The 25,623-nt window shown below is 39.7% G+C and overlaps 1 protein-coding gene across 1 annotated transcript in view; it reads right to left on the reverse strand.

Annotated features, from left to right (window-relative positions):
- Positions 1-10,264: 10,264 nt before the first annotated feature.
- DCHS2 (dachsous cadherin-related 2) overlaps positions 10,265-25,623 on the reverse strand; it is a 124,349-nt gene continuing 108,990 nt past the window's right edge. Inside the window, exons 18-20 of the mRNA XM_019521054.1 lie at positions 23,674-23,960; positions 18,684-18,822; positions 10,265-14,327 (exon numbers count right to left, since the gene is read on the reverse strand). Coding sequence (XP_019376599.1) covers positions 11,689-14,327; positions 18,684-18,822; positions 23,674-23,960 — 3,065 coding nt within the window. The 3' untranslated portion in view covers positions 10,265-11,688. The remainder of the gene's footprint in view (positions 14,328-18,683; positions 18,823-23,673; positions 23,961-25,623) is intronic.

Below are 25,623 nucleotides of genomic sequence, written 5' to 3' on the forward strand. Positions count from 1 at the left end.
CTTACCAGGCCCAGGCTGGGCTGTCTACTCTAGCAAAGAGCTGGGGGGGAGGAGAGGGGAACCGAGAGAGAGCAAGAGGCAGGGACTGCCCCCCTCAGACAAACCCTGGCTGGGGTCTGGGGCCAAGGTGGGGGTTGAACCCCACTTCCCCTGGTTAAACCCCCTTTTCCCTAAGTACAGAGCTGCCCTGCCCTGCTAAACTTACTGAAAGTTACTACGGGCTATGACTGGACTACAAATCCCAGAGGCACCTGGAAGCAGGAAGAGGAAGTGATGAGCAATCCTATAGAGTCCTGTTTCTGTGATGCTGGACTGCAAATCCTAGAGACGCTGGGGGTAGCAGGAAAAGGATGTGCCATAGAGCCATGCTTCAGCACCCCACCCCCCCAGCTTCTGGCTGGAGTCACTTCAGGCATGTGGCTGCAGTTCCTTAATCAAAGGTAAATGTGTGTCTGGTTGTTTCTTTGTTTAATCTTTGCACCTTAGACTTACCTGCAATGACTAAATCGATTCAGCCATGGGCTTTTTTACTTTCTGTACTTAGCCCCTGGCGCCAAATATCCCCAAACCTTTCTAAAAGCAGTAATCCTTGAGCCATCTGTTGTTTATTATTGGCTTGTAACATCCTCCCTAGCTAGAGCTCAAAGGACTCTACTGAAGATAATATGAGTCTACATTTCTTTGAGCATCTTCCTCAGCTTGGCATCCTTGATCTAAACCAGCAGAATATAGCAGTGTCATTTTATTCTGACATGACACAATCAATGGCTTTTTCCCTGCAACCATCAGGATTTTTTTCAACATCATGTCTGTATGGCATATACTTGTTCCTAGCTACCTAATCTCTGGACTCACTCTGGTAAGAAGTCTGATAATTCTTCACAAGGAGTCCACATTGACATAGACCTGCCAACAACTGGTATTTTAGTGAATGTTAGTGATATCCCTTCTGTTCTTCTTGCTCTTTGTCTTCCCTTTCCTCTCACAATCTCCTGATATCATCATCTTTATTTATCTCTTTATTTATCATCTTTATTTACAGACATAAGCAACACTGCTGCTGAAATATCACATCAGACAAATGCATGCACATTCTTATTAATAAAGAATTCAGAAATGATTGAAAATAGAAGCTAGGCATTTTCCTGAAACAATCTAAAGTAAATTTGTTTCTGGAAGCAGACAAAACATCATCTTAACATCATTAAACTGTTTGAGAAAGGTACTGACAAATGAAGAAAAATGGGTGGAGAGAAGCTAAAAATGAAGGGTGTGGATGTATGACACAATTACCACGGAGTAATTTACCTCAGATTTTACACTGTAATAAACTGACGCTATAACAAGTAGTAGACTCAAGACCAGCTGCCCTCAGTAGTCAGCATTATAATGCTTCACCAATGAGTGGAGGTAGGAAGCAAGTTTGCATTGCAGAAAGGACTGTTCTTGGATGACACTGACTACAGGTCCAGATGTGCAACACTTCACATTTAAGTCACACAAGGATAAAATAACTGCAGATTTTACACTGCGATAACTTTACCTTGGGAAGAGAAATTAACTGTATGGTAGGGCGGTACATTTTGTGTTTACTCCACTTTCCTGACTGAAGTCAATTTACTTTGGAGTAAATGTGTCAAATGTCCATACAGGAAGATGAATATATACCTTCATTCTAGCCATTCAATAGCCATTACTGTTGCCAAACATGACAGATATTCTAGTTAGAAAAATAAGAGTACATACTTTTTAGTATATATTTGTGCATGCAGTTACTACTGTTACTGAAGGGAGTGGTGAAATAATCTTTGAATGAGTAATATGTCAATAAGCTTTTCAGTAAACACAGTTAGAAAAAAGTAAATTTATCAGAGTTCAGTCTCATTTGTTCTCAGGGCATGGGACTCATTTAATAAGAGGCAAATTATCTCGATTACCTCAGCTAAAGAGGGAGTCGAATGATAAATTAGGAGACAGAAAGGGAAATAAAGGAATTAGAAACAAAATAAGCAAAGGCTAAAGATCAAGAAGAAGAGATCAGGTTACTGGAATTAAGAGACAAATGTAATCTCATTATATACAAAGAAAATCTATTCTGTATAAAATGCAGCTGTCTACATGGGTAATAACCTAGTGAGCTAATGACCAGCATGTGAAAAAGGAGAGGAAGAGCAAGAACAATTTTAGAAGCAAACATACCATAAAGTATTCTATAGTGTACACCATGGAGGTTATGGAGGCTCTTCTTAAATAATAAGCCTCATTAAAAGACTCTGATATAAAACCTATTGGGCGCTTCCAGGTATGTGCGGTCGTGCAGTATGTGGTACCGCAAACACGTTTGTAGTGCCACATAACACACAGTCTGGTGTTCCCCGGGCTGCAAGGGTGCACTACCTGAGCATGTGCTGTTTTTTTTCCCCACTGTTATTTTGAGCACAGGGGTCAAAAAACCTGCAGGAAAAAAGGGGTGCAGCATACACTCAGGCAGCAAGTGCTGCTGAAAAGAGGAGCCGGGCTGCCCAGAGCCATGTTCGACATGGCAGAAATGCCATGGCTGCAGACCAGGAGGCCCCTAGAACCTCAGATAAGGCTGCTGGGGCCAACCCAGTACTGGTCTCAGCCTCCCATACCGCCCCCGGTAGCTTGCTGTGCAAAGCTCATGTGGCATGGGTGTTCTCCGGAGACAAGTAGCTGTGGTGCAAGGTGTGCCACTGCTAGTTGCCCCAGGGAACCAAACATCTATGCACATCTGGACACACCCATTGAAGGCAGTGGAAAGCTTCATATTACATTCAGCAAGCTATAGACCAGATAAGGGCCTGTTTTTCTTCACCTCTCACTTCTATTCTAAGAATTTATGATCTCCTCTCAGAAGATATTCAAATCTAAGTTTTCAATGGAATGGTTTTCGGATAAAGATCATGCCCCCTTACATACCATACTGTATGCAGTTCTTGGCATTACTGAGAAAGCTGCAAACTCAAATGGATGACGCCTTCAGTTTTATTAGGTTATTAAGTGCTACCATTATTGCAGTTCTGCCTACTAACCAGAAGCAATGTTGCCATTATTCTGCAGCACAATGGGAAGGCTAATTAATTAGCTTGAAGAAGAACAATTTTAGAAGCAAACATACCATATTCTATAGTGTACACTAAGCCCTATCACTCATTGGTGCTAATTAGCCCCTTTCAGACATCACATACAGTAAGTTCACTATGCAGATATGGTCATAGAATCCAACATACTTGCTATTTGATACTTTGCAATGAGGTCAGGGTACTCCAGCACCATATATAGGCCTTAAAGTAGATGTAGTAATAATAAGGGCCTATAACATAAATGAGAAAGGCATGGATACAAATAGTTTTATGCTCTTAGCAACATTTTCTACTAGTCTTAAAACCAGATCCTTTTAAGTATTAAACCTCTCAAACAGGTGGATAGAAATTCCTTTCACTAAATCTAATGTTTCAAGATGCAAGTACCATGATGTCATCCTTGGCTTCTAATAGTGTCTTTACAAGGACTTCTTGTATTCTACCTATCCTGATTACTTTCCATTTGTGTGATATAAAAATAGCTGTTTAACTAAATGTATTTGGAGCCATCAAATATCTCATTAAACCCCATCCAGAAACTGTTTGGTAAAAGGAGGCTCTAAATTGCTAAACCCCAATTCATATTTAATTATATTGATGGAACACACTGTAGTCTTTTAATGAGAAACACTCATTTCTTGGTTTCACACCTTAACCGATTAGGGATTGAAATCACTAAATTGTAGTTATTAGAAACTAAGTTATAAAAAACATATGAGGGATGAAGACTATTTACACTGAAACATTTAATCAAAATATGGAAAAAATCTGCAGTAAAAACAGAAGAGTTCAAATGTATTGCTGATCAAGTAGAATATCTTTCATACAACAGTTAGTTATAGTTAGGACCACTGGTTCTTTGCAGCTGCTGCCAGAGTGTACTCGGTGGGCTTCTGAAACCTCTGGACTGTCTCAATCTAGTGAGGTACATGGTCAATCATTGGCTTGAGAAGCTAAACCAGTCATGTTCTATAAGGCTACATTACAATGTAAAATGAGTGAAAAGGAAGACAAAGGCTGGACAAACTGCATTTTTTTAATGGCTCTTCATGAACCTTTCCAGTTTAATGTTAGCAATGATTAGGATCAGTTTGAAGAACCACCTCACCTATTTGAAGGCACAATTATTCTATGTCAAACGAGTTAGCAGCAGATTGTACAACAGAGGGCACATTTATATGTGTTATTAATGCACAACAATAAACTCCGGTGCAGTTTGCACCATAGTTTATTGCTTATAGGTGCTGCATTCACATGTGTGCCCAGAATCACAGCATGCTGAGTTGGGTTGGAGCAGCCCCGGCTGGCAGGGAGTCCGGGAGGTCAGCTTGCGCGCCCAGAACTGCTCCAATCTGGCTCAATGTGCTGTGGAGGGGCGGGCTGGGGCACAAGGGTGCTGAAGCGTGGAGCTAGAATCGCAGGCAGCCCCCTCACTGAAGCACCCTTATGTCCCAGCCAGCCCTTTCAGCATCTACATGTATGTTGCTACAGAGAAATAACTGTTGTAGTGAAGTTAATTCGTTTACTCCATCCTAATAGCATCACACGTTAGACAGTGCCGTTTTACCGTGGAGCTAATTAGGCGACTCCACAGTAAATGTCTCGTGTAGATGCACCCAGACTGTAGGATATTTAAGATCAGAATACAGCAACAATAAGTTTCCTACTTCTTTAAGGCCCAAGAGACTTCCATAAACTCTAGGCCAAAATAAGCACATGAGGTAAGGCGTGCATCAATCATCATGAGTTACAAGGCAAATCCCTCACACTTGTTCTATTTTCTACCCAGACTCTTGCTTTCTCTTTCTTTAAAGCTCATATAAAGCTGGTTTATATCCCCTGCACCTCAGGGAACCAGATCTCTGCTGCTAATGAATCTTATTATGGTACTAGCAAGGAACACATGTTATCCATTTCTTCCAGGTACAATCTTCTTGTCCATCCAAGACCCACTAAAGTCTGTGGAAATCTCGGGTTGTTGGATTACACCCCCAAAATTTTCAGAGTTTTTTTTTTTTAATGAACACGGAGAGCTTCAAATTCCAAGTTATGCTGAACCTGAAAAAAGAGTTTCTGAGTAAGATGCAAACAGCCAAATGCAAACCCAATACTGGCTCCATTCATTACTAAGCTGTCTTGAAAATGGCACCGCAGTAGAGGTTCAAAACTGATTTAAATTCAGAATTTGAAAAGTTACAACAAAACATAGTTGGACCAGACTTCTACTTCTCCACACCCCTCCCACCCTCCTAATAATGATGTAAAAATTCTTAACTTTATTGACTTGGGGCCTGACTCAGATTTATATTCGCACATTGCTTTTATGTAACAATCACCATTAGCTGCCCAGCTCTCAATCTACAGCCCAACTTAGATTTCCTAAGATTGCTGACATCTGTTCAAATGTCAACATCTTCACAACCGCCTACAGTTTTAGCTCAGGCAGTTGGGGCTGCATTAAATATTCTGAAGTGTAAAATGATGCTAAGTTTTAGGTTTAATTTCACACAGTTATGGTGACACTGGCTCTGATGCAGCTGCCAGTTTTTTAAATATTTTGTGGTGCTGCTGTCCTCCATTTTCATCCTGATGTTCAAAAATATTAGTGCTCCTCTAATAGTAAAGGCATTTTAAGCAAAGTTTCAATTCATTCAGTAAATCATTGCAGCCCTTTGTCACAACATCTACATTTTCAGGCATAAGGGTTCTTTCCTGGTGCTGCATCAGGGGCATTCAGCCTTATTCAAACAAAGATCAGAGACCCTGATGACTGATTTTACCTGGATGTTTTCAAAGCTCTTTACATTGCTCAAATTACCCGTAAGACATAAGAAAAGAAAAGCTTAACACTTGTAACATCTTGGGTACCTATCTACATATTTTAAGTTGTCTTTACAGTATATTTCACACATTTTAAAAGGGAGAAAGCATTTGGAATGTTCATATTTATGACAAATGGATCGAAAGTGTAAAATCAAAATAGGTTTTATTAGAAGGAAAATACGAATATAAGCTTTTTCATATATTCATAGATATTAGGGCCAGAAGGGACTTCACTAGGTCATCAAGTGACCTGCCCTGGGCACCAACCCCCTGCCCTGGGCAGAAAAGAGTGCTTGTCCAGTTTCCTCTTGAAGACCCCCAAGGTAGGGGAGAGCACCATCTTTTCTTTCTTCACTGTCCCCTTCCACATGGGAGCATCCACATTTCATGCATGTTGTGGGAATTTCAAGTCATATTTTTACAAAACATGGCTCTTGCAACTATCCCAGAAAGCTCTGGCAAGGCAGCTTAGTTTGGTCTTTCAGCACCTATGTTATTGTAGTCCTGGGCTTTTCTTGATCATAAATGGTTACTACACTCTGCCATAGTACAAGGATCCCCAACACATTATTCACCAATCTCATTCTAGTTCTCAATATTAAGGTGTGGCTTTCAAAGATACTCATACTTAGTACATCGTGGAACACTATAAATGGAGCAAGGTATCTAAACAAAGGACCAGATCCTATTATATCTAGTAAGACTTTAAGTGAACTTCTTTTCCACCTTCAAAAAAATGCATACTTCTGTAACACACCATCATCTTCGTTTCAAGACTAAGTAAAAAAAAAAATCAGTAAAGAGGAGAATCTATCTACTTTTGTATTAGCTGTTTTTCAGATACCCAAGCAGGGTAGGATAAGATTTCACTTAGATGCCTAAATCCACTTTGGCGTATAGTAGCTAGCATAGTTTATGAGCCAAAGCAGCATCTTATACTGGTTTCTTAATATGTAAGATCATCTATTTAAAACTTTCTAGGAAATTCTGACCCTCTTTTTTTGCAAATGACTTCCTTCCGCTGCCTGTTAATGTAATTGTTGACATAGGCACAATGGTAAGTGGACAATAGCAGCACGCTGGTTCTGACTGTCAAGTTTTAATGAGAGTTCTGACTGAGTAAGGACTGCTGTATTTGGCTTATGGTATTTTAAAGGTATATTATGAGTACACATGCATGTGTATATATTAGCAAAGAGATACAGAATTACAAAAACAAATTTGTATAATTCTCCAGAATTATGTGCGTGTCAAAGAAAAAAAGGGTGTGTAGTACAAAGAACCTGAGGAAACAAAACATAAATGACAAATAATACTTTAGAAATTAGTACAACACTAAATTTAGGAATGGGGATGCATTTTTAGTGAAATTGGATTTTAAAAAAGGTAGCCATTGGTTAATATTTTCATAGTTCCTAAATGATAGATCTGCTGAAGATATGAAGGGTGTTTTCTTTGCAGAGAAGTCAACTTGAATGCCAATTTAATGATTACTACTGGTTTATGGAATTTTGATGTGCATTTGGTACTGATTTACACCAGTGTTTTCAAGGCTGCCAACAAGCAAATCCAGAATGGCAGGGAGCCAAAATTCCAGAATAGACAACTGTCTTTCGTTTTATAGCTTATGCATTTTGATCTTAATATGATTTTCCACTAACAAGTTCTGTATCTCCTCCAAAGTGCTAAAACTCATGTGCAGCATGGCAAGTAACATAGCTTGTTTGAGGCAAGTTTAATAGTAAACTCATGATAAATTATACAAATTATACTGTTTACTTAGGAAGAAAACAGTTATGTTAAAAGAACTGATACAAGATTTATTGCAGACACTTGCATTCTACATTCACATTCTTAAGCTCAACCAGACATGAGACGGCAGTATCTTAGCATAATGTTGTTCTGTCTTAGATATAATATTAATAAAGGTGTAAATTAGAAAGAAAAGGTCACTGGAAAAATTCAATGAAGCACAAAATATCTTGGACCTGTTATCTCTTGAGTGCAGCATGCATATGACAAAGAGGATGTAAGCAGTATTGAATCCTTTCAAAAAGGCATTGAAAAAGCTGTTGCTGTGGAAAAAAGGAAGGCACTACAAGGACAAGATAATTGGTTTGCTCATTTTTCAGGTGAAATGTAGGAAAAGTGGCGTGAACTCTGAAAACAAAGTGCCATAGTTGGGACCAAACCTATAACTTATTATTTCCTTTACTATGAGAAAGGTTTTAAAAGGAGCAAATTAAACCTTCTCTTGAGACAACTCGCAAGCTATGAGGTCACTGGGAAACTGCAGGTGACTGTGGGCCTTGTGGAATCAACTAGTGGTTAAAATAATATAAGTCCCACCACTGCATGCTATAACTATGATGCAATTATCTGGTTAACTGCACAATTAATTTAGACCAGCGACATTTGCAAATTAACTATCATGCCATAACAGTTATAAAATTATTGCTGGAAAAGGTGTATTAACTTTACAGGTTGTTGTTATTCAGCTTTAAGTTGCATGTGTAACAGTATCTGGCTCTGCAGCTGGGAGGTTGCAGCTGACCAGGCTCCCGGCTGCAGGGGTGCCTCATGCACAGCCAGCACTGGGAGTTCCACAACGGAGCAGACTCTCAGCCCCAGCAGCACAGGGTAGCTGCAGACTCTGGATCCCAGCAGGGCACTGTGGGATCAGGCTCCCCCTGAATGTGTGGCATGCCAGGAGGCACAATTTTGTGGACCATGCATTAGACCCCATCATGCCTTCACCTTTCACATGTAGGCCGGGGGGGAGGGGCTAAGATTTCTTTATATGGTTGTTACATTGACAACATGCACATTATTGAAGCTGTCTACCCTAGGGTACAGTTTGTAGCAGCATCTGCCTATGCGGCTGGAAGTGTGCAGTGTGGTGTACTATCCCCTTATAGATTCACCTGGGAGCTATTATGAATATATTGCCCAATCATTTACTATACTGCCATACTGGTTTCATTCAATGTAACAAAACACAGAATTTTCAATTGTACATGCATGACTGATAATGACAGCAATCTAACATAAAGTGGCTCAGTAGAAGTAATATTTTGAGTGGAATGCTATTAAACATGGTGTACTGGAGAGTCTGTTTAGATTCACAATCAAATCAATGGAGCATTTCTGCTTTTTATTTCTCTGATCTGTTTCAGTTGTACTGTGTCTTCCTGGATTCAGGACTTCATGTCTATCTTTCACATTTTGACCTGTCTACCTATTTCTATGTATACCACAAACTGTCACTATGCATAAGAGAAATCTTTCATATCTCTGTCAATCAATCTGGTATGCTTACTGATGTGCTCTGGGTATCCAAACTTGTTTTAGACTTTATCAGTTAATTCATTTTCCACATACACTCCTGCTGGTCGCTCAGCTAAACTAGTGCCCTATCTGAACGTCACTAGCTTTTTTGAAGATTTCTGGAGCTAATCTTATTCCAGCAGCAACAGTGATTTCTACAGCCTAAGTACCAGGGCAATACTGTTTTCTTAGCTTTCACTTCATATTTTCTAATGTGAATGATCAAACACCTACACGCTGAATAAAATGTTTATTTTCCCATTGACCATCCGTGCCTGAAGATGGCTTCCAGAATATGAATTAAAATGTTCACTCCTCTGTCTTCAGAGTTATTGTGAGTTTGGGGACTTAAAGTAATATTAATTAAACAGTTTTGCATACAGATAATGCAGCAAGATGTAATATTAAAATCTCCTGAAACTGTTACTGTATATAACTGAACCCCAAAATGGACATATTTCATTATAATAGTAATTGCTTCATGTACCAAAATCAAACTGAACAGGTAGCAAACATTATAATCTTAACAGGCGAAAGATATGCTTATGTGGATAACTTTTAAACTGTAGTAGAAAAAATATATAACATTAATTTTAAAATATTGTTATTTTAGCTATGCAATTACATAGATTGTTAGTATAACATTTAGTTTTGCTTAGTTTTTATGTACATACATTTCCATTGATACACAGTTCATAAATTAATTTTGCCGAGTTGGTTGCAAAAAGTAACTACAGTACAAAGTAAAAGCCAAAACTATTTGGTGTGAAAGTTCATAAATGAAGTTTGAAATGTCAATAACAAGACATGCATCTTGTGACAGTGCAAAATGGAAAAATATACTCTGCCGTCCTTAGAAAGAAATCTAAGGATGTAACCCTGAGGTGGCCAATCTAATGACCCAAATCATTCTCAGATAATGGCCCATATTCAGATACTAATTTGAAGTGACTCTTTTCCTTTGCTTCCCCATTCCTGGCATAGGCTTTGGCTGATGCTAATTTTTTTTCTTGTAAACATTTGATGTTGCCCACAAACTCTTATAATATATCTCTACTACATGTTGCCGCATAGCACAGAGATTCCAAAACTAAGTTGGCTTCTAGAAGCAGTCTAGCCATGCCAGTATGGTCTCCATAAAGGCTAATTTACTGTGACAAGATGAAGGTAAATTGGTTTGTGTAGAACTTCATTTAAAACTACCTTGGGTATTTCTATTTCTGGAGTGTAGACATACAACAGTATTTTGTTTATAGGTAATTTATGAGTGACTCCATTTGTATGCAGAAAGAATCCACATTTGTGTGATTCTGGGGAAAACCACTGAAAAATCATAACACATGATATATCTGCTGATCCCAAAAGACTGGACACCTTGACAGGACTATGCCAGTCATGTACTTTGCAGGCCATGTATTTGTACAGTTATTTCCTGTACTTCACTTTTATTTAATGTGATGCAAAATAAGTACCGATGACTTTTATATATACACATCGAGGGAACTAGATGTCAGTGTAGAACTACTTTGTATATATTTTGGTTAGTTTGATCCAGTACACACACACGAGGCATGTGTACGTGTGTGTGTCTGGGTACACATACGTATACAAAATGTGATGTGTATATGGTACTTGTAACAAGCTAGGCTAGGTTCTCTGGCCCAGCTGACATGCTAAGTGAGGCAGCACAGATGACTTTATGGGACCTTTATACTTCTTCAGTCCCAGTGCTTAATGGGACCAAGTCACCTTCTGACAGAATTCAGAGGAAGTAGACTGCTTTTATTTTACACCTTGTTTCCCATATCCCTAAGGGGATGATCAAGTAGCCACATTCCCAGTCAGATATAATGGCTTCTTGGGAACATTCATAAGAGCAAAGAGGGGGCAACAAAGAAGCTGCTAGATCAACCCTAAATCAAGTGTGATTCCTTTACACAAATGGAGTCTGCAGGTAGCTGGCAGAGTCTCCTTTCTAGTGGCAAAGATCTACAGCAAGGGCTACAGTCAAATCCTAACCCAGAGTATATGTATTAAATGGCACCCTGACCAGTAACCAGCATTTGAAATTAAGATCTTCCACAATAAATTATTAATTACAATATACTGTTACAGAGATCTCTCCTGATAAAACAAAGTAGTCGGTCAAACTCACTATATGATACTTAGGTATGTACCTGCTTCAGAAACCATGGAAATTGAGAGATGGAATAAGATAGGTAAGGGAAAAACCTTACAGATCTAGGGTATATTTTCAAAGAACAGGGTAAGTAGTTAGAAAATTGAAAACTAAATTACCTATTACATTTTATATCATAAAAACAGAATGAAAATACAGGATGATGTAGCTGGCATGCATGTTTTTCTTGCTAAGCAGCAGCAAAGCATACTTTAAGTCAGATGTCCCTTTCATGTTTTATCAGTGATTGATAATCTACACTTGAACTTCTTCCTCTGCTGCAAGTTCATGAGTTGGCCCAGTCAGACATATTTCAATCAGTTCTACATCTGACACTACTGGAGAAATTGCAGGAGTCTGCATGGTAAGTAAAGAAAGAGAAGGAGAAAAACTGGGGGTCATAGCTGGTGCAGGACATTTAATATTATGGAGAACAGGAGAATGAGGATAGTTTTTAAATGTCTGCCCTGGTATTATATTTGGCATTCGCGGTGGTACTGTCCTTATGCCAGGCTGAGCTACTGATGTGATCAAGGGAGGTGGGAAAATAAAAGATTTCTTCTCGTTGGGAAAGCTATGAATTTGTAAATTTTCATCTTTCAGTTTTGCAATATCATTAAACACAGAGGCAAAAGGCTGAAATCTGGGCTCCCAACTGAGCAAGTAATCCCAGTTATTACTGCCTTGGAGATCCTCGTCAGAGGCTACAAGGGTCGCAAGTGATCCACGTCGGGAGTCCTGATGACCGGAGATGAAGATATATTCTCTTGTAACATCTGTCATTATGTGTTTCTCTTGTATCCCTATTTTTTTAAGCGTTTGAGACACCATTTTCTTATGGGTATAGTTTGTGTCACAGTGTTCTCTGCCACCTTCATCCTTGTTGGCATGGATGCTCTCTGCACTCTGAGTGGCAACCACTACATCAGTTTCTCCAGATTGACAGGACAGTTGGTCAGAATCCCTTGGAATTCCCGAGTCTGGCACACGTGATCCTCGTTCACTTAAGGCTGAGCCAGAACTCGCTCGAAAAGGGTGCTCATTAATCCTTTTGATTTCCTCGTCTTCAGCAGTCACTCCTTCTGCTGAACCATGGCCACTTGAGTCTGAGTGCCTGCAGGGATTACCAATATCCTTCTTTTCTCTGATGCCTACCAAACTCAACCATTCTGTTACTGAACCCATGGGAAGTATACTTCTCTCAGTTTCCTGTATTTTCTGGCAGTCCTTAGAGAGATTATCTTCACTGGTCAAATTAAAATCAGCAGCTGATGAAGATGATGTTTCTTTTTTCATGCAGGACTTCATCATGTCTTTTCGTTTGTATCTCACAATAAGTGCAATAAGACTGATGGTAAGAAGCAGGAATACCACAAAGGAGACAGTAAGGCTAACAGACAGGCTGTATGCAGATACAACAGAATAGCTCTCAGGAGAGTTGGAAACATTTACTAATACACTACATACGGTAGACTTAGAGCCAAGTTTTGGGCTGTGTGCTCTTATTAAGAATTCAAGGGTGCCATCTTTCCTTTGGTTATTGCTTTTCTTTCGGTGAAGTGTTCTAGTCAAGTAAATATTCCCATTAGTCTGATTCACAGAAAAGAACTCAGAAAACTTCAGCAGGGAATAATGAATAATTCCATCCAGTCCGCCATCATTATCTGATGCTACCACTTTGCCAACCAATTGACCTGCTTCATTTTTTTCAGGAAGGTCAAAAAAATATTGATTTTGGGTAAAAACAGGATCAAACTCATCTGTCCCATCAACATCCACCTGAACTGTTAGGGTAGCTATTGAGTCACCTTTGTCTTTTGCCTGGGCTATGAAACAATATTTATTTTGACTTTCATAGTCAAGTATTTGTTTTGTATGGATATCTCCTGTCAAAGGATCTATGAAAAACATGTCATGATCTCGAGGAATTCCACGATTGGTCAAACATGAAGATTGGATGGAGTAAGAAAGATGTCCATAGGGACCTGTATCAAGATCCAGTGCATTAACTGTGCACACAGAAGAAAAGGGAGGAAGATTTTCACTGATAACACAGTTTAGACTTGGAAACAAAAACAGTGGGGCATAATCATTGTCATCCAGGACTTTAAGGAAAAGAACTGAAAAAGCCACATTTTTTACACTGATACCTCCATCAGAGGCTAGAACAGTCAATGTGAATGTCATAGTATCCTCATAATCCAAGTTTCTAATCAAATCTACAGAGCCAGTTTTTCCATCTAATCGAAAGAGGCCTTTCTCATTTCCAGAGATTATGTTATAAGTGATTTCAGCATTGGTTCCAGCATCTGAGTCATTGGCTGAGACCATCATAATATGACTACCTGTTGGGATACTTTCTTTGACATGAATGTGATACTCCAGACTACTAAATATTGGAGGATTATCATTAATATCCAGTACAGTTATCAATACAGTAGCAGTAGATTTCAAAGAAGGTGTTCCATGGTCAAATGCAAGAATGACCAAACTGTGAGAAGAAGCTGTTTCCCTATCCAATCTCCTGCTCAAAACAAGATTGGCAACCAACTTGTAGGATGTTTCTGATTTACTAACACTTGTTTCCACATGGAATTGATTATCAGCATTGCCACTGATAACAGAATATTCAATATATGCATTGTCATGCTCCCAATCATAGTCAATGGCTGAAAATGTAAGAAGTGTTTTTCCAACTGTGGCATCTTCACTCACGCTGAGATCATATAGTACCATGGTAAACTGAGGAGCATAGTTATTTACATCCTGTACCTGTATCTCCACTGAAGTAACAGCAGTCAAAGCAGGGTTTCCATTGTCTTTGGCTTCAATAAGAAGCTGAATAACTGAATTTTTGCCTGAGTATGTCACTGGTTGGGTAGTGAATATTGAGCCTGAAAATAAAATATAATATAATAAGTAAAGCCACAATAATTAAAGTACCTACAGCCAATAGGAGCCTATGTTGTACAGACACATTTGAAGAGCCAATCAGATGTGTGTGTGTTACATGAGAAGAAATTAAATTTCTTAATATTGCAAAGTCAAGCATTCTACCATTTATAGTGCCATCTCTCTGAGGCAAGTAGTGCTAGGGATTCACTAGACAAGGACTCTGTGCTGGGGCTGAAGAAAGTCCCAGCGTACTCGGGCAAAGGGCAACATGTGCTCTGGAAATGCAACAATGAGATGCCTCTACTATGAGGAATCTGAGAAGATACTTGCTAGTGCTCTTAGCTCCAAGCATTCCTTTCTCATGACCCTACTCTTCAGCCTGCCTCTGTGATCAGAGTGAGAGGATATTTGTCTTGAGCAAGCAGCCAGTTCCTGGAACTGCGGAGACTAAGGATGTCATGAAGAGTTCGCTGAGGTTCTCTACAACAGCCAGCCTTGCAAGCAGCAGGCAACATTAATGGGGTCTCAGTCCATTCCCTGCATCTTAGGACACTTCTCTAGTAAGCAGTTCTTGGTGAACTGTGTATTCTGTTCACTGGCAGTACTGTGAGATTCTTTACCTAGTTTATTTGGGTGGACTGTGGATCTGTCTATTTTAATTTTGCATTTAATTCCACCTGAAGTCCTTGGATGACTTACGTTTTCATTTTGTGTTTTCACATCACTTGCATCTATTGTGAGTGACATTGCCTCAGTGTTTTAATTTGGGGTGCACTTTCTTCATTGTTTTCAACCTGCAGAATTTTTGTCTCTTGTCTAGCTGCATTGTGTGCTTGGCAGTTTTGACCTGGAGGTTTTAGTTCGCATCTCTTTTTTCATTTTATTTATCTCAGTTTTATCTTCATTTTATTTTGCTTTGTTTGCATCTTGGTGCTTGTAATTTATTTTACTCATATTTCCCATTGAATTCAGTCTCTTGCCTGTCAACCTACTAAGTGTATGCAAAAAGGGAACTGGCTCCTAGAAAAATGTTTTACTGGAAGAACTAAAGAAGAAAATTCAGTTCATGCAATGCATGAATCAAAGCCCCATTGCTCCAAGCAGGAAGAAGGCCATACATTGCTACTGATAACCTGCTCTCTAATGCCTATGAAGCTCTTCAGGGACTAAGCAGAATCCAAGTTAATCACATTCACTGACTCACAACTGAGCAAGTTGCTCACTCACTAAGGACCATTAAGTCCAGTGGGAGACAAATGACTCAATAAACTGGTCATAAAAAGGCATGCAAAAGGCCTCACCTACCCAACTTCATGTATAGCCCCTCAAAGGCTAAGAAATAAAACCACTCTTATTCAATGGCTCACGACTGAGCAAACTGCCCACCTACTAAGGACCCTAAAAGGTCAATAGAAGTTCAAAGGCCTTGCCTTCCCCTCCTCAAAAAACCCTCCAGAAATCATGACAGGAATCAATGAGACAACTGAAAAGTGTAAAATATTTAATGTTCTCGGACAGGAACAGAGAGCAGCAGCAGCTACCTTGGTGGAAGCAAAGCGCAACGTGCACTTTGGAAAAGCAGGACATGGAAGGCTCTGGAAGTCAACTCCTAGTCTGAAGACATCTGCACATGTGTTGGCAGGCAATTAATCATCACGTGTGCCAGCAATGTAAGCACATACTGCATCCCTAATTTCCCTAGGTTCCCTAAAGCCAGAAACCATACTGCTTATTGGGAGGCATTCAAGCTATGGGGATCCCTTACAGGGTCCAAGACTGTGCTGGATACACTCCATGAAAAAAACCTCACCTCTGTCCCCACACACATTGTGGAGGGCACAGAAGGCCACTATTATGTGCAGTGTTTCCACTGTTGGCATGCAGATGATTTGGGAGGCAGTGTCCTCTTTATTCCCTTTGGTCTCTCAAATGTATGTTCAGTCACTACTCTGAAAATACTGACAGTATATGTGAATGTTATGTATGTCTCCACATTGTCTGGGTTTGACTTTTTCAGCCACAAAAGGACAAAGTAGGTAGGATGCTTCAGACATCAGGTGAGAATTTGCACCCTGCTGATGACTATGCCATTGGGAAGGAATAACTGTGGAGATTGTTCAATCAAGTAAATGCCAAAACTCCCAAATCCTATAGCATCATGCACATTGCTGGTGCTACCAAAATCTGTGCACAAGAATCTTCTTGTGATCCACCAGGTCATGCAGCACCAACAAGTGGTACACCTTATAGTAAAGAAGATTAAACTTGCTGCTAAGTCAGTGCCATGGTTTCTTCTAGCATCTAGGGGTGGTAAATATCTCATAGGAACCCCATCCTCTGAAAAGCACCAGCATACACCTGGTGCCAACAACCTATAAATAATTTTTTCAGTGTGGCACTGCCTCCACAAATATCACCTTGACAGTTAACCTGTTTTCAACAAGTTAGTCGCAGGGTGCATCTACACAAGACGTTTACTGGGGAACTGCCTTATTAACTGCTCAGTAAACATCTCAGTGTCTACATGTGCACTCCTATTAGGGCATATGAAACTAGTAAACTCTGGAGCAGGTGAGTACTTGTAAATACAAGTGAGTACTTGTACTTGTAAATACAAGTACTCACCTGCTCTGGATTTTTTTTCATGCGCAGCAGCACATGTAAATACACTGCTCAGCTGCCTAGGGCATAAGGATGCTTCAGTGCAGGGGCTGCCTGCCAGCTTGATCCATGCTGAAGCACCCTTGTGCCCCAGCCAGCGCCTTTGCAGCATGTTGATCCTAGTCAGAGCAGTCTTGGGCTGCTCTGACTGGGCTCAGTGTGCTGCGCACGAATAAACTCTGGAGCAATGTATTCCGGAATTTATTTGCAGTCTCTTCTGACAATCCTGAGTCTCCCATCCTACTATCAGTCCAATTACCTTCTTTTCACCCAGTTCTAGACTCAGGTTTCTCACTTCTGCACAGGTCTCCTTACCAAACAACATCTAGTGTCACTCCTCTAGATTCCAGACTGCAGTTCATGTCCTTCCCCTCTCCCTCAATGTCCTTCCTAGCCAGAGCCAGCTGTTTTCTTTTCTGAATCCTCATTAAACTTAAGAGACTGTCCTTAGATCCTTATTCCATTTTCTTTGCTCAATTACTTCTAGTTCTTGCTTCACACTTTAACAACAGGAAAAATATGTTTTATATGTAATAAAATATATACTTAAATATATATTAGTTTATGTAAAATATAGTGTGTATTATATATTCCTGTTGTTGTTACACATAAATAGAGAGAGAGGGAAAGTGCTGAATGAAGAATGTATTCATTTATTTAGTAGATGTATAGCTTACCCAGCCTGAGAGGCTCACAGTGGCAGATAAATGGTGAACTTCCTTGCATGAAAAAACAATAGAATTATGTGAGGCACTTGTACATAGATATTTTTATGTACTGCCATTACCCAAACACTAGCACTCAAAAAAATGCTCATGAATAGCAATAATTTATATGAATGTGCTCAAACTGAATAATAACTGTCCACTGTTTTCTAATCTGATAATTTCCAATGGGCATATTAATAATTCCTTAAAATATTGGCAACAATTATCTATATGTTAAGATACGTACAACAAATTTTAGGTCAGAACTAATTAGAAGAATTAGATGGTGGTTGCTGAAAAAAATGATGTGTGTCACAAAAGTCTTACATTATGGCTGCATCTACACAAGATGCTGATTACACTGTCATTACTGCACAGTCATTTAGTACTTGTATAGACAGTCAGCGTCTCATATAGACATGGCTCCTAAAGCCTAATTTTCAATTCAACTTCAGAGTACTGCATTATACAAGTCATAACATAATTATTCAATACATAAGACTTAAGCAAACCAACTACATGATTCTTATTATAGTAGCAGCAAGTATAACCTGTTATCAAATACACATAAACATTATTTTAACTGAAACAAAATTAAACCTAACACAAGTTACAGTAGATTTCCAGTTAAATCACAATAAAGAATAGTTTCTGTAGGATGTTGTAACTCTCTGCTTTGTACTTTGCTGCTGTAGCAGAGTAGAGAGAGTGGGAGGAGGAAAATCTACGTTCTTTCCCTTCCCCTTAGTATCTGGAAGTCAAGTGTGGACTGTGAGGAACAACTGTGGGAACCCAAAACAAAAGTGCTATGGACCAACATGCCATCAGGTTTTCAGCTCTCATGAACATTGTGAAAGTCACTGTTGCACTGTGACTCATGCATAACTGATACAGGATGAAAGTTACCAAAGATATCTAAAATTCAGCGACCAGAAAAAATCTATACAATATGTCCTTATTTCATAACAAACCATATAACAGACTCACCATTTTTGTAATCAATTGAAAATCCCTCATCAGAAGACAGAATTTTGTACCAAATAATTCCATTGTGCTCTGAATCTCTATCTATAGCAGAGATCGTCAAAACAGTGGTATTTGCAGGTGTGAGTTCAGGTACTGTTACCTGGAATGTAAACAGCAGTATGAGTTACATATAAAATGTTGTAAATAGCAAAGTACCTTTTTAAAAGTTTGATTATTGAAAACAAATACAGTTCCCAGCTTTGGGAAAGGTTTCACCTGATTTCTTTCACCTGAGAAGAAAACGTAGAAACTGAGACATTATAAATAATGCAAGAAATGAATCCAAGGTAAAGAATGAACTTGGTGATTAATAGATCCATTCAGTAGATATTTCATTTCTGAGTGAAATAATGTATTGAGTCAGACATACATTTACTGAAATAAGGTAATGTATATTGTAGCTAAAACTAACACTTCTCCTTCCTTTCAGTTGCATCATATTTTCAGTTCAGGAATAGAATTTGGAGGCTGTTCTGAAGTCTCTATTTACTTTAGAAGATTCTTATATACTCTAAAAAATCCAAGTGTCGTTATGAATGTTATAATTTAATTTAAATTATAATGTTATAATTTAAGTTATATGCCCCTTTCTTTTTTCCAGAATCTAGGAAATCAGGAAACAAATTTGTTTTTTAAAGAGCTTTCATTATGTGAAGCCCAGATGTGTTATTTTTGTGATCAAAATTTTCTGGCACCTTTTAAATCAGATTTCAGACATGAATATGATACAACAGTTACCTATGTCATGACTTCAAAAGATAAGCATCTAGTTTGCATTATTAGTACATGAGTTGCATTTGTATTTAGTTAAATGCATATTTAGGATAAATATGAAAATGTGAGAGCACAATAAAATTTCTGTGCTGTGAATAGGGAATGAGATATGCCTTTCTACTTTAGGTAAAAGTGAGATAAAAAAGCTTTGGACCAGAAACTCAGCTGGTTTATATTATCAGAGCCAATGGAGCAAGGCTGATTTACACTGATTAATAATCTTGCCTGTAATGTCTATATCAATCTGCACAAATATTCTTAGTACTAGTACATAATGTTTGCCTATACCATTTTCCAAAACCAGAAGACACGAGAGATAGGGAAGGCTTAAAGGCCAGATCCAGAACAAACACTTGAGCATATAAAATGTAGGCACCTAAATTCATGTGAATGATCCACAGAAGCCCCACATAATCACTTACAGTGCCTCTACAAATGCAATTAATGTGACTGAATATACTCCGGCTCAATATGAGACAGAGTAAACTAATTCTGGCATCACCGTCTACACATGCATTTAAGCACAGTAATTTACTGCACTGCCAGATACCACTAATGGGACTATCCAGCAGCACACTAAATTAATCTACTGCACCCTAATTGCTGTGCACATGTGGACTGTGATGCTCTACTGCACAGCAAATTAGTCTGCTGCACAGTAAAGCATCTCATGTAGATGCACTCTTAGATGCCTAAGCTTTGGCCAATAAAGTTACCATATTTTCTTGCACAAAATACACTGCAGAATAAGATACAAACATTGTTTTTTTAAAGACATAATGAACCCTCCCCTCCCCCCACAATTTATCCTTGTAGTAAGTAACTGAGTAGCAGCAGCTAGGGAGCTAGGCTTGCTCACTGTTCTGCTCCCTGTGGATTGCAGACTTAACTTTTGCCTGCTAAGCATCAGAAACCACTCTTACCATATTTCTCACATATAATGAGCTCTCCAATTTCAAGCAGCTGTTTTTTTGGGAAAAAAAGTGCAGGATATGCATGAGAAACTATGATATTTAGGCAACTAAATTTCTAATATTGCACATGCCCAGAGGTACTTCCATCTTGGCTGAACTGAGCATCTTCACGCCCACTTTATATTAAGAACCTGTCTGAGGTTCTACACTAAGCACAGCAACCATTGACAAATTACTTAAACATCATAGTGGTGGACCTTTATGTAATAGCCTAGTAATTAAAGTATTCACCCAAGTGGGAGACCCAGATTATAAGTCCTCATCTAACCTATATCTCTCCACTCCCAAAAATGTGCCCTACCTACCAGGCTATGGGCAAAGGTAGGAGTATCCTGCACGGCTCCTGTTGGAGATGAGCAACTGTAAAGCCAAGAATGCAAGATTCATGGGGCCAGAGAGCAAGCGAGCAAGAGCAAGCATGACAGCAGCCCAGTGATGTATGCACTCCCCAGAGGAGGAAAAGTCCTGGGTTCCTGTCCCTGATCCTCATGTTATGCTTTTTATCCACTGGATGTTTAATGTAAAATTCATAAGAAGTTTTAGGAAGCATGAATCAGAGCCCAAGTTTCCCCTGTTATACAAGGCAGGGGTCTCATCACTGGGCTAGTTATACTCAATCTAACATGCTCATTCTCTCTGCCTCACTCTTTCTGTGATCCTGTGAATCTGACATTCTTGGCTACACAGTGACACAACTTCAATAGGAGAGGACTAGACTGCCCGTCCATCTTATGTCAGCTCCTTCCCTACATGAGCTTAAATTCTGTCACACTGAAGAGGGACTAGAAGAACCAAGTTCTCCCTAGATAAGTACTCTAATCACTAGATTGTTATGAAAAAGGTGGCCGGTGGCAGCACCTCTTTTTTGTGTTGTAAGAGTGATCTAGTCTGCCCTACTTAAAGGGATGACTTATGTGCTTAAGTCGGTAAGATGATTCTAAATTGTGAATCCCTATGCCATGTACATGCTGCTACAGAAAAGTAGAAGGGAGCTGGTATTTCAGCCATGTTCCTCTGACATTTCTTAATGGTTGGCTCAGGCATTCCGTACTCAGAGAACTGGCTTTTGTGAACTCTATTCTTAGGCACCTAACTTTCCCCATATATTGTATATGGTACTGTAAAAGAAGAGGGAAGCTTTACTTGTGTTTGTGAATCTAATTCTAGGAAATGGGCACCTAAAAGTTAGACATAGTCTCATTCAGCTTTGCCATGCTTGGATGCATCTACACAAGACATCTTAATGTGCAGCAGACTGTTGTACTGCACATTAGTGTGTCATGGTAAAAACTATGCTTGTGTGTTAATGCACAATAGAATTAGTCTACTGTGCATTAAGCATCACAAAAAGTTTGCCTTTGCTACTGAGCATTAGCACAGTTACTGTGTCTTTATCTAGTACCTCATATTAGAGGTACTCAACTTAATGTGCAGTAGCAAAGGCACACTGATGAATGTGTAGACACACCCCTTAAGTCTCATATCTAGGCCTAGGGGACTAAGCCCCCTGGCAGAGGTTACACTTGAGCTGTGATTCACCAGTTAATTGTGGTTCAAATTGCAACCTGGTCACATGTTCAGGCAATTAATGGTGTGATAAAACACGAAATAAGCCACAACATTATTCCAGAAAATATGCATAATTTACTTGAATATGAGGTTTATCTCCCTCCCAATCAGCAAGAAGAAAAAAAGCCCCTCATTCTATATTCACATACCAGCAACCCTGCCCCTCTGGCCCTCCCATTAACTCTACTGGCTGTCATTTAACTGCTGTCAGAAGCAGCATGGGCTCAGTCATGCAAACCTACTATGAAGTTGATTGAATGCTGCCCATCCTGAGCATGCCCATAAAACACATGGCCCATACTGGGCAAACACACTGCTAGGAACCTACCACAAAAATAGATTAGTGAAGCCATCTGAATAAGACATAATGCCCATTGTACTCAGTCTCCCTCAGTGCTAACTCTTTTTCAAGTCATGGTGAGCCATTACATCAAATATATTTTGATTTCCTCTTCATTCCCGCAGCTGAACGTGCCTTTCTTTCCCATTTCCAGTGATGCATGTTTCTTCACAAGCCTTAAATTGTTTGGTAAATATCACCAATCTTCTACGTTGCTGAGAGGCTCTGTTCCTCCCTCTCTTAGCCTGTCATATGAGATTAATGTGGCCACTATTTTCTTGCTGTAGCAGCAGGAGGGAGATTAATTCAAGACAACATTCCGATAATTAGATTCTACATCCAGAAAATTATAACAGATTTATAAATTTTCCATATACAGAATCTAATTACTGGAGGATAACCTTATATTCAAGGTTGTCTTGTATCCAAGTAAATACAGTAATTTTGTGGCTGGTTTCCATTGTGCCTTACGTTGAACAATGGGAACCAGCCAAAAAACACATCAGGGGTCTCAACTGGTCCAGGTGCAGTCTCCACTGGTCAGCAATTGGCTGATTGCTGGCTGGATCCACGACAGCACTGGAGCCAGTCCTGCCTGGTGCAATCCCAATCAGTCAGCAATCAGCTGATCATTGGTTGGCAGGGACCACACTGAATTTGCTGAAGCCACCTGGAGCTTCAGTGATGTCCTGGTCCACCTAACAATCAGCAGATTGTCAGGCACCAAGCTCGGGTCCAAGGATGATGATCCCACGCTCCCCTTGCACTAGGAAGTAGAATACGTTTGGGATCTGATCCATGATCCCAAAATTGCAAAGACACTTTTTTTTCTATTCAAATCCAGTATAAAATAGCATCAACTGGATAGTATTGTCATCTGATGCTGTGTGGCAGCCCACGGTGGCAGAGTGTCATGGTCTCAAAAAAGTGCCTTGTGCATTGCTACTTATATCATAAAAGCAGTTAGCTCTAACTGGCACCTCTACAGAAATATAGTTTTGTCAACACTGAGCTTAAGGAATGAATGAGTACAAAAACTGAACATACTCTCAGTGCTACAAACAGGACCAGTAAATAAGAGTTGAAATACATTAGAAAGAGAGCATGTAGAAATTTTCACTGCTACTAATGATGCAGCACTGACAGACAGAAATTCCTTCTTCATGGTATTCAAATGCATCTTTCAAGAGCACAAAAAGGACCTTTCAAGGGTGATGTGTGTGTGTGTGTGTGCATGTATATATATGACCATTTAGTGACATATTTAAATTCTACAGATTTGCCACATTCTTACCTGGTATGAGTCCTGAGTAAACACTGGTGGATTATCATTGACATCCAAAATATGAATAGTGAGCTGTGCTTCTGTTTCATATATGGAATCTGAAACTCTGATCCACAACTCATACTGAGCAGCTTCTTCAAAATCCAATGGCTCCATAAGTGTGATTACTCCAGTGTACTGATTGATAGCAAATTTAATTGCAGGATTAGCATTGTCACTAAAACTATAGAGAAGAGCTGGGCTTAAATCCATATCATTTGCTAATACCTGAGTAACAGAGAAACCAAGTGGGGCATCTGAAACAACAATGTTCAAAATAGTTATCAGTTATTTAAAAAGCATAGGGTAGATAAATATTGCATAAGCTTGAGAGGGTGCAGAGTAGAGCCACACACATGATCAGAGGTCAGGAAAACAGACCTTATGATATGAGGCTGAGAGCCATGGGCTATTCAGCCTGGAAGAGCACAGGCTCAGGGGTGATCTGGTGGCCACCTATAAGTTTATCAGGTGCTCATCAGGATCTGGGGGAACATCTGTTCACCAGAGCCCCCCAAGGGTTGACAAAATCGAACGGTCACAAACTCCACTGTGACTGATTCATGCTGGACATAAGAAAGAACTTCTTCACTGTCCGAGCCCCCAAGGTTTGAACCACCTCCAGCTGCTTGAACCAACCCACTTTGAACACCTTCAAGACACACTTGGATGCTTATCTTGCTGGGATCCTATGATCCCTGCTGACTTCCTGCCCCTGGGGCAGGGGGCTGGACTCGATGATCCTACGGGGTCCCTTCCAGCCCAAATGTTTATGAAATCTATGAAATATTTATTTTCAATCTTCATATATAATTTTTAGCACAGGTTAGTTGTATATCCTAGAGTAAATGCAAGATCCAGGCACAGAAAGTGCAATAACCCTGGTTCAGTCTTTAGAAATCTCAGTGTTAATTTGCAATTTACTATAGACTGCCATATAAAATACAGTTATGCAGGAAGGGATCCAGGAGGTGCGGGGGCACAGGGTACATTTACATGTGCCGTTGCTACTGCACATTAAGTTTAGTACCTCTAATATGAGGTACTCACTATATGCTCAGTAGCCAACACTACTGCGCAGGAGCAAAGGCTCATGGCCTTTTTGTGATGCTTAGTGCACAGTAGATTACTTCTACTGCACATTAGTGCATTAGCACAGCTTTTGTCATGGTGCACTAATGCGCAGTAGATTTACTCTACTGCACACCAAGCATCTCATGTAAATGCACTCACTGTCCCATCTTCCTTTGGCTATGTTGCCTTACAGAGTTCCTCATGTGGCGTGAGTGCTATGAACTTACCTTCTGACCAGGGCCAGCTCCAGCTGCAGTCCCAGCTTTCACAAAGAGTCCAGAGCCCATAGGATGCTACTGCCACCTGTCCCCTCTTTTCCCTCGCTGTTGAATTCAGTAGAGTGGGGGGCATGAAGGAAACAGTACTCACTGGGATCCAGCCACAGCCTGTTCTGATCAGCTGGTGAGTTCATAAAGGTCACAACATGTATGCAGCTTCAGAAGGAGCTGCACTGACATGCTGGTGAGCTGAGAGCTCATTGTACATGCACTGCACAGCCAAAGACAGTGTGGCTGCATGATACTGGATCTGCCCATGCAGCTATGATACCCTGTCAAGCAGTGCTCTGGATGCTGAGTGTCCCTGAAAATAAGGGACTTTACTAGAATGGTCAAACACAGATTTAGTGCTGAATATCAGGCAAATACATTTGAAAATTCTGACCTAAGTAATTTAGGTAAATAATAAAATTCCAATGTTTTCATCTTAAGAGTGAATGTTTCTATTACAAATGAGAGACGAATGTAAAAAATGTCTTAGGAATGTGACAGTGGAATCCAGGAATTATAAAAGAAGATTGTTTTTCTCAATATCTTAAGGTTAGTTTTGTCATGGCTGAGGTTTTTC

This window comes from Gavialis gangeticus, unplaced genomic scaffold (assembly GCF_001723915.1).
Source record: "Gavialis gangeticus isolate Ggan-Ray unplaced genomic scaffold, GavGan_comp1, whole genome shotgun sequence".
NCBI classification, from domain to species: Eukaryota; Metazoa; Chordata; order Crocodylia; family Gavialidae; genus Gavialis; species Gavialis gangeticus.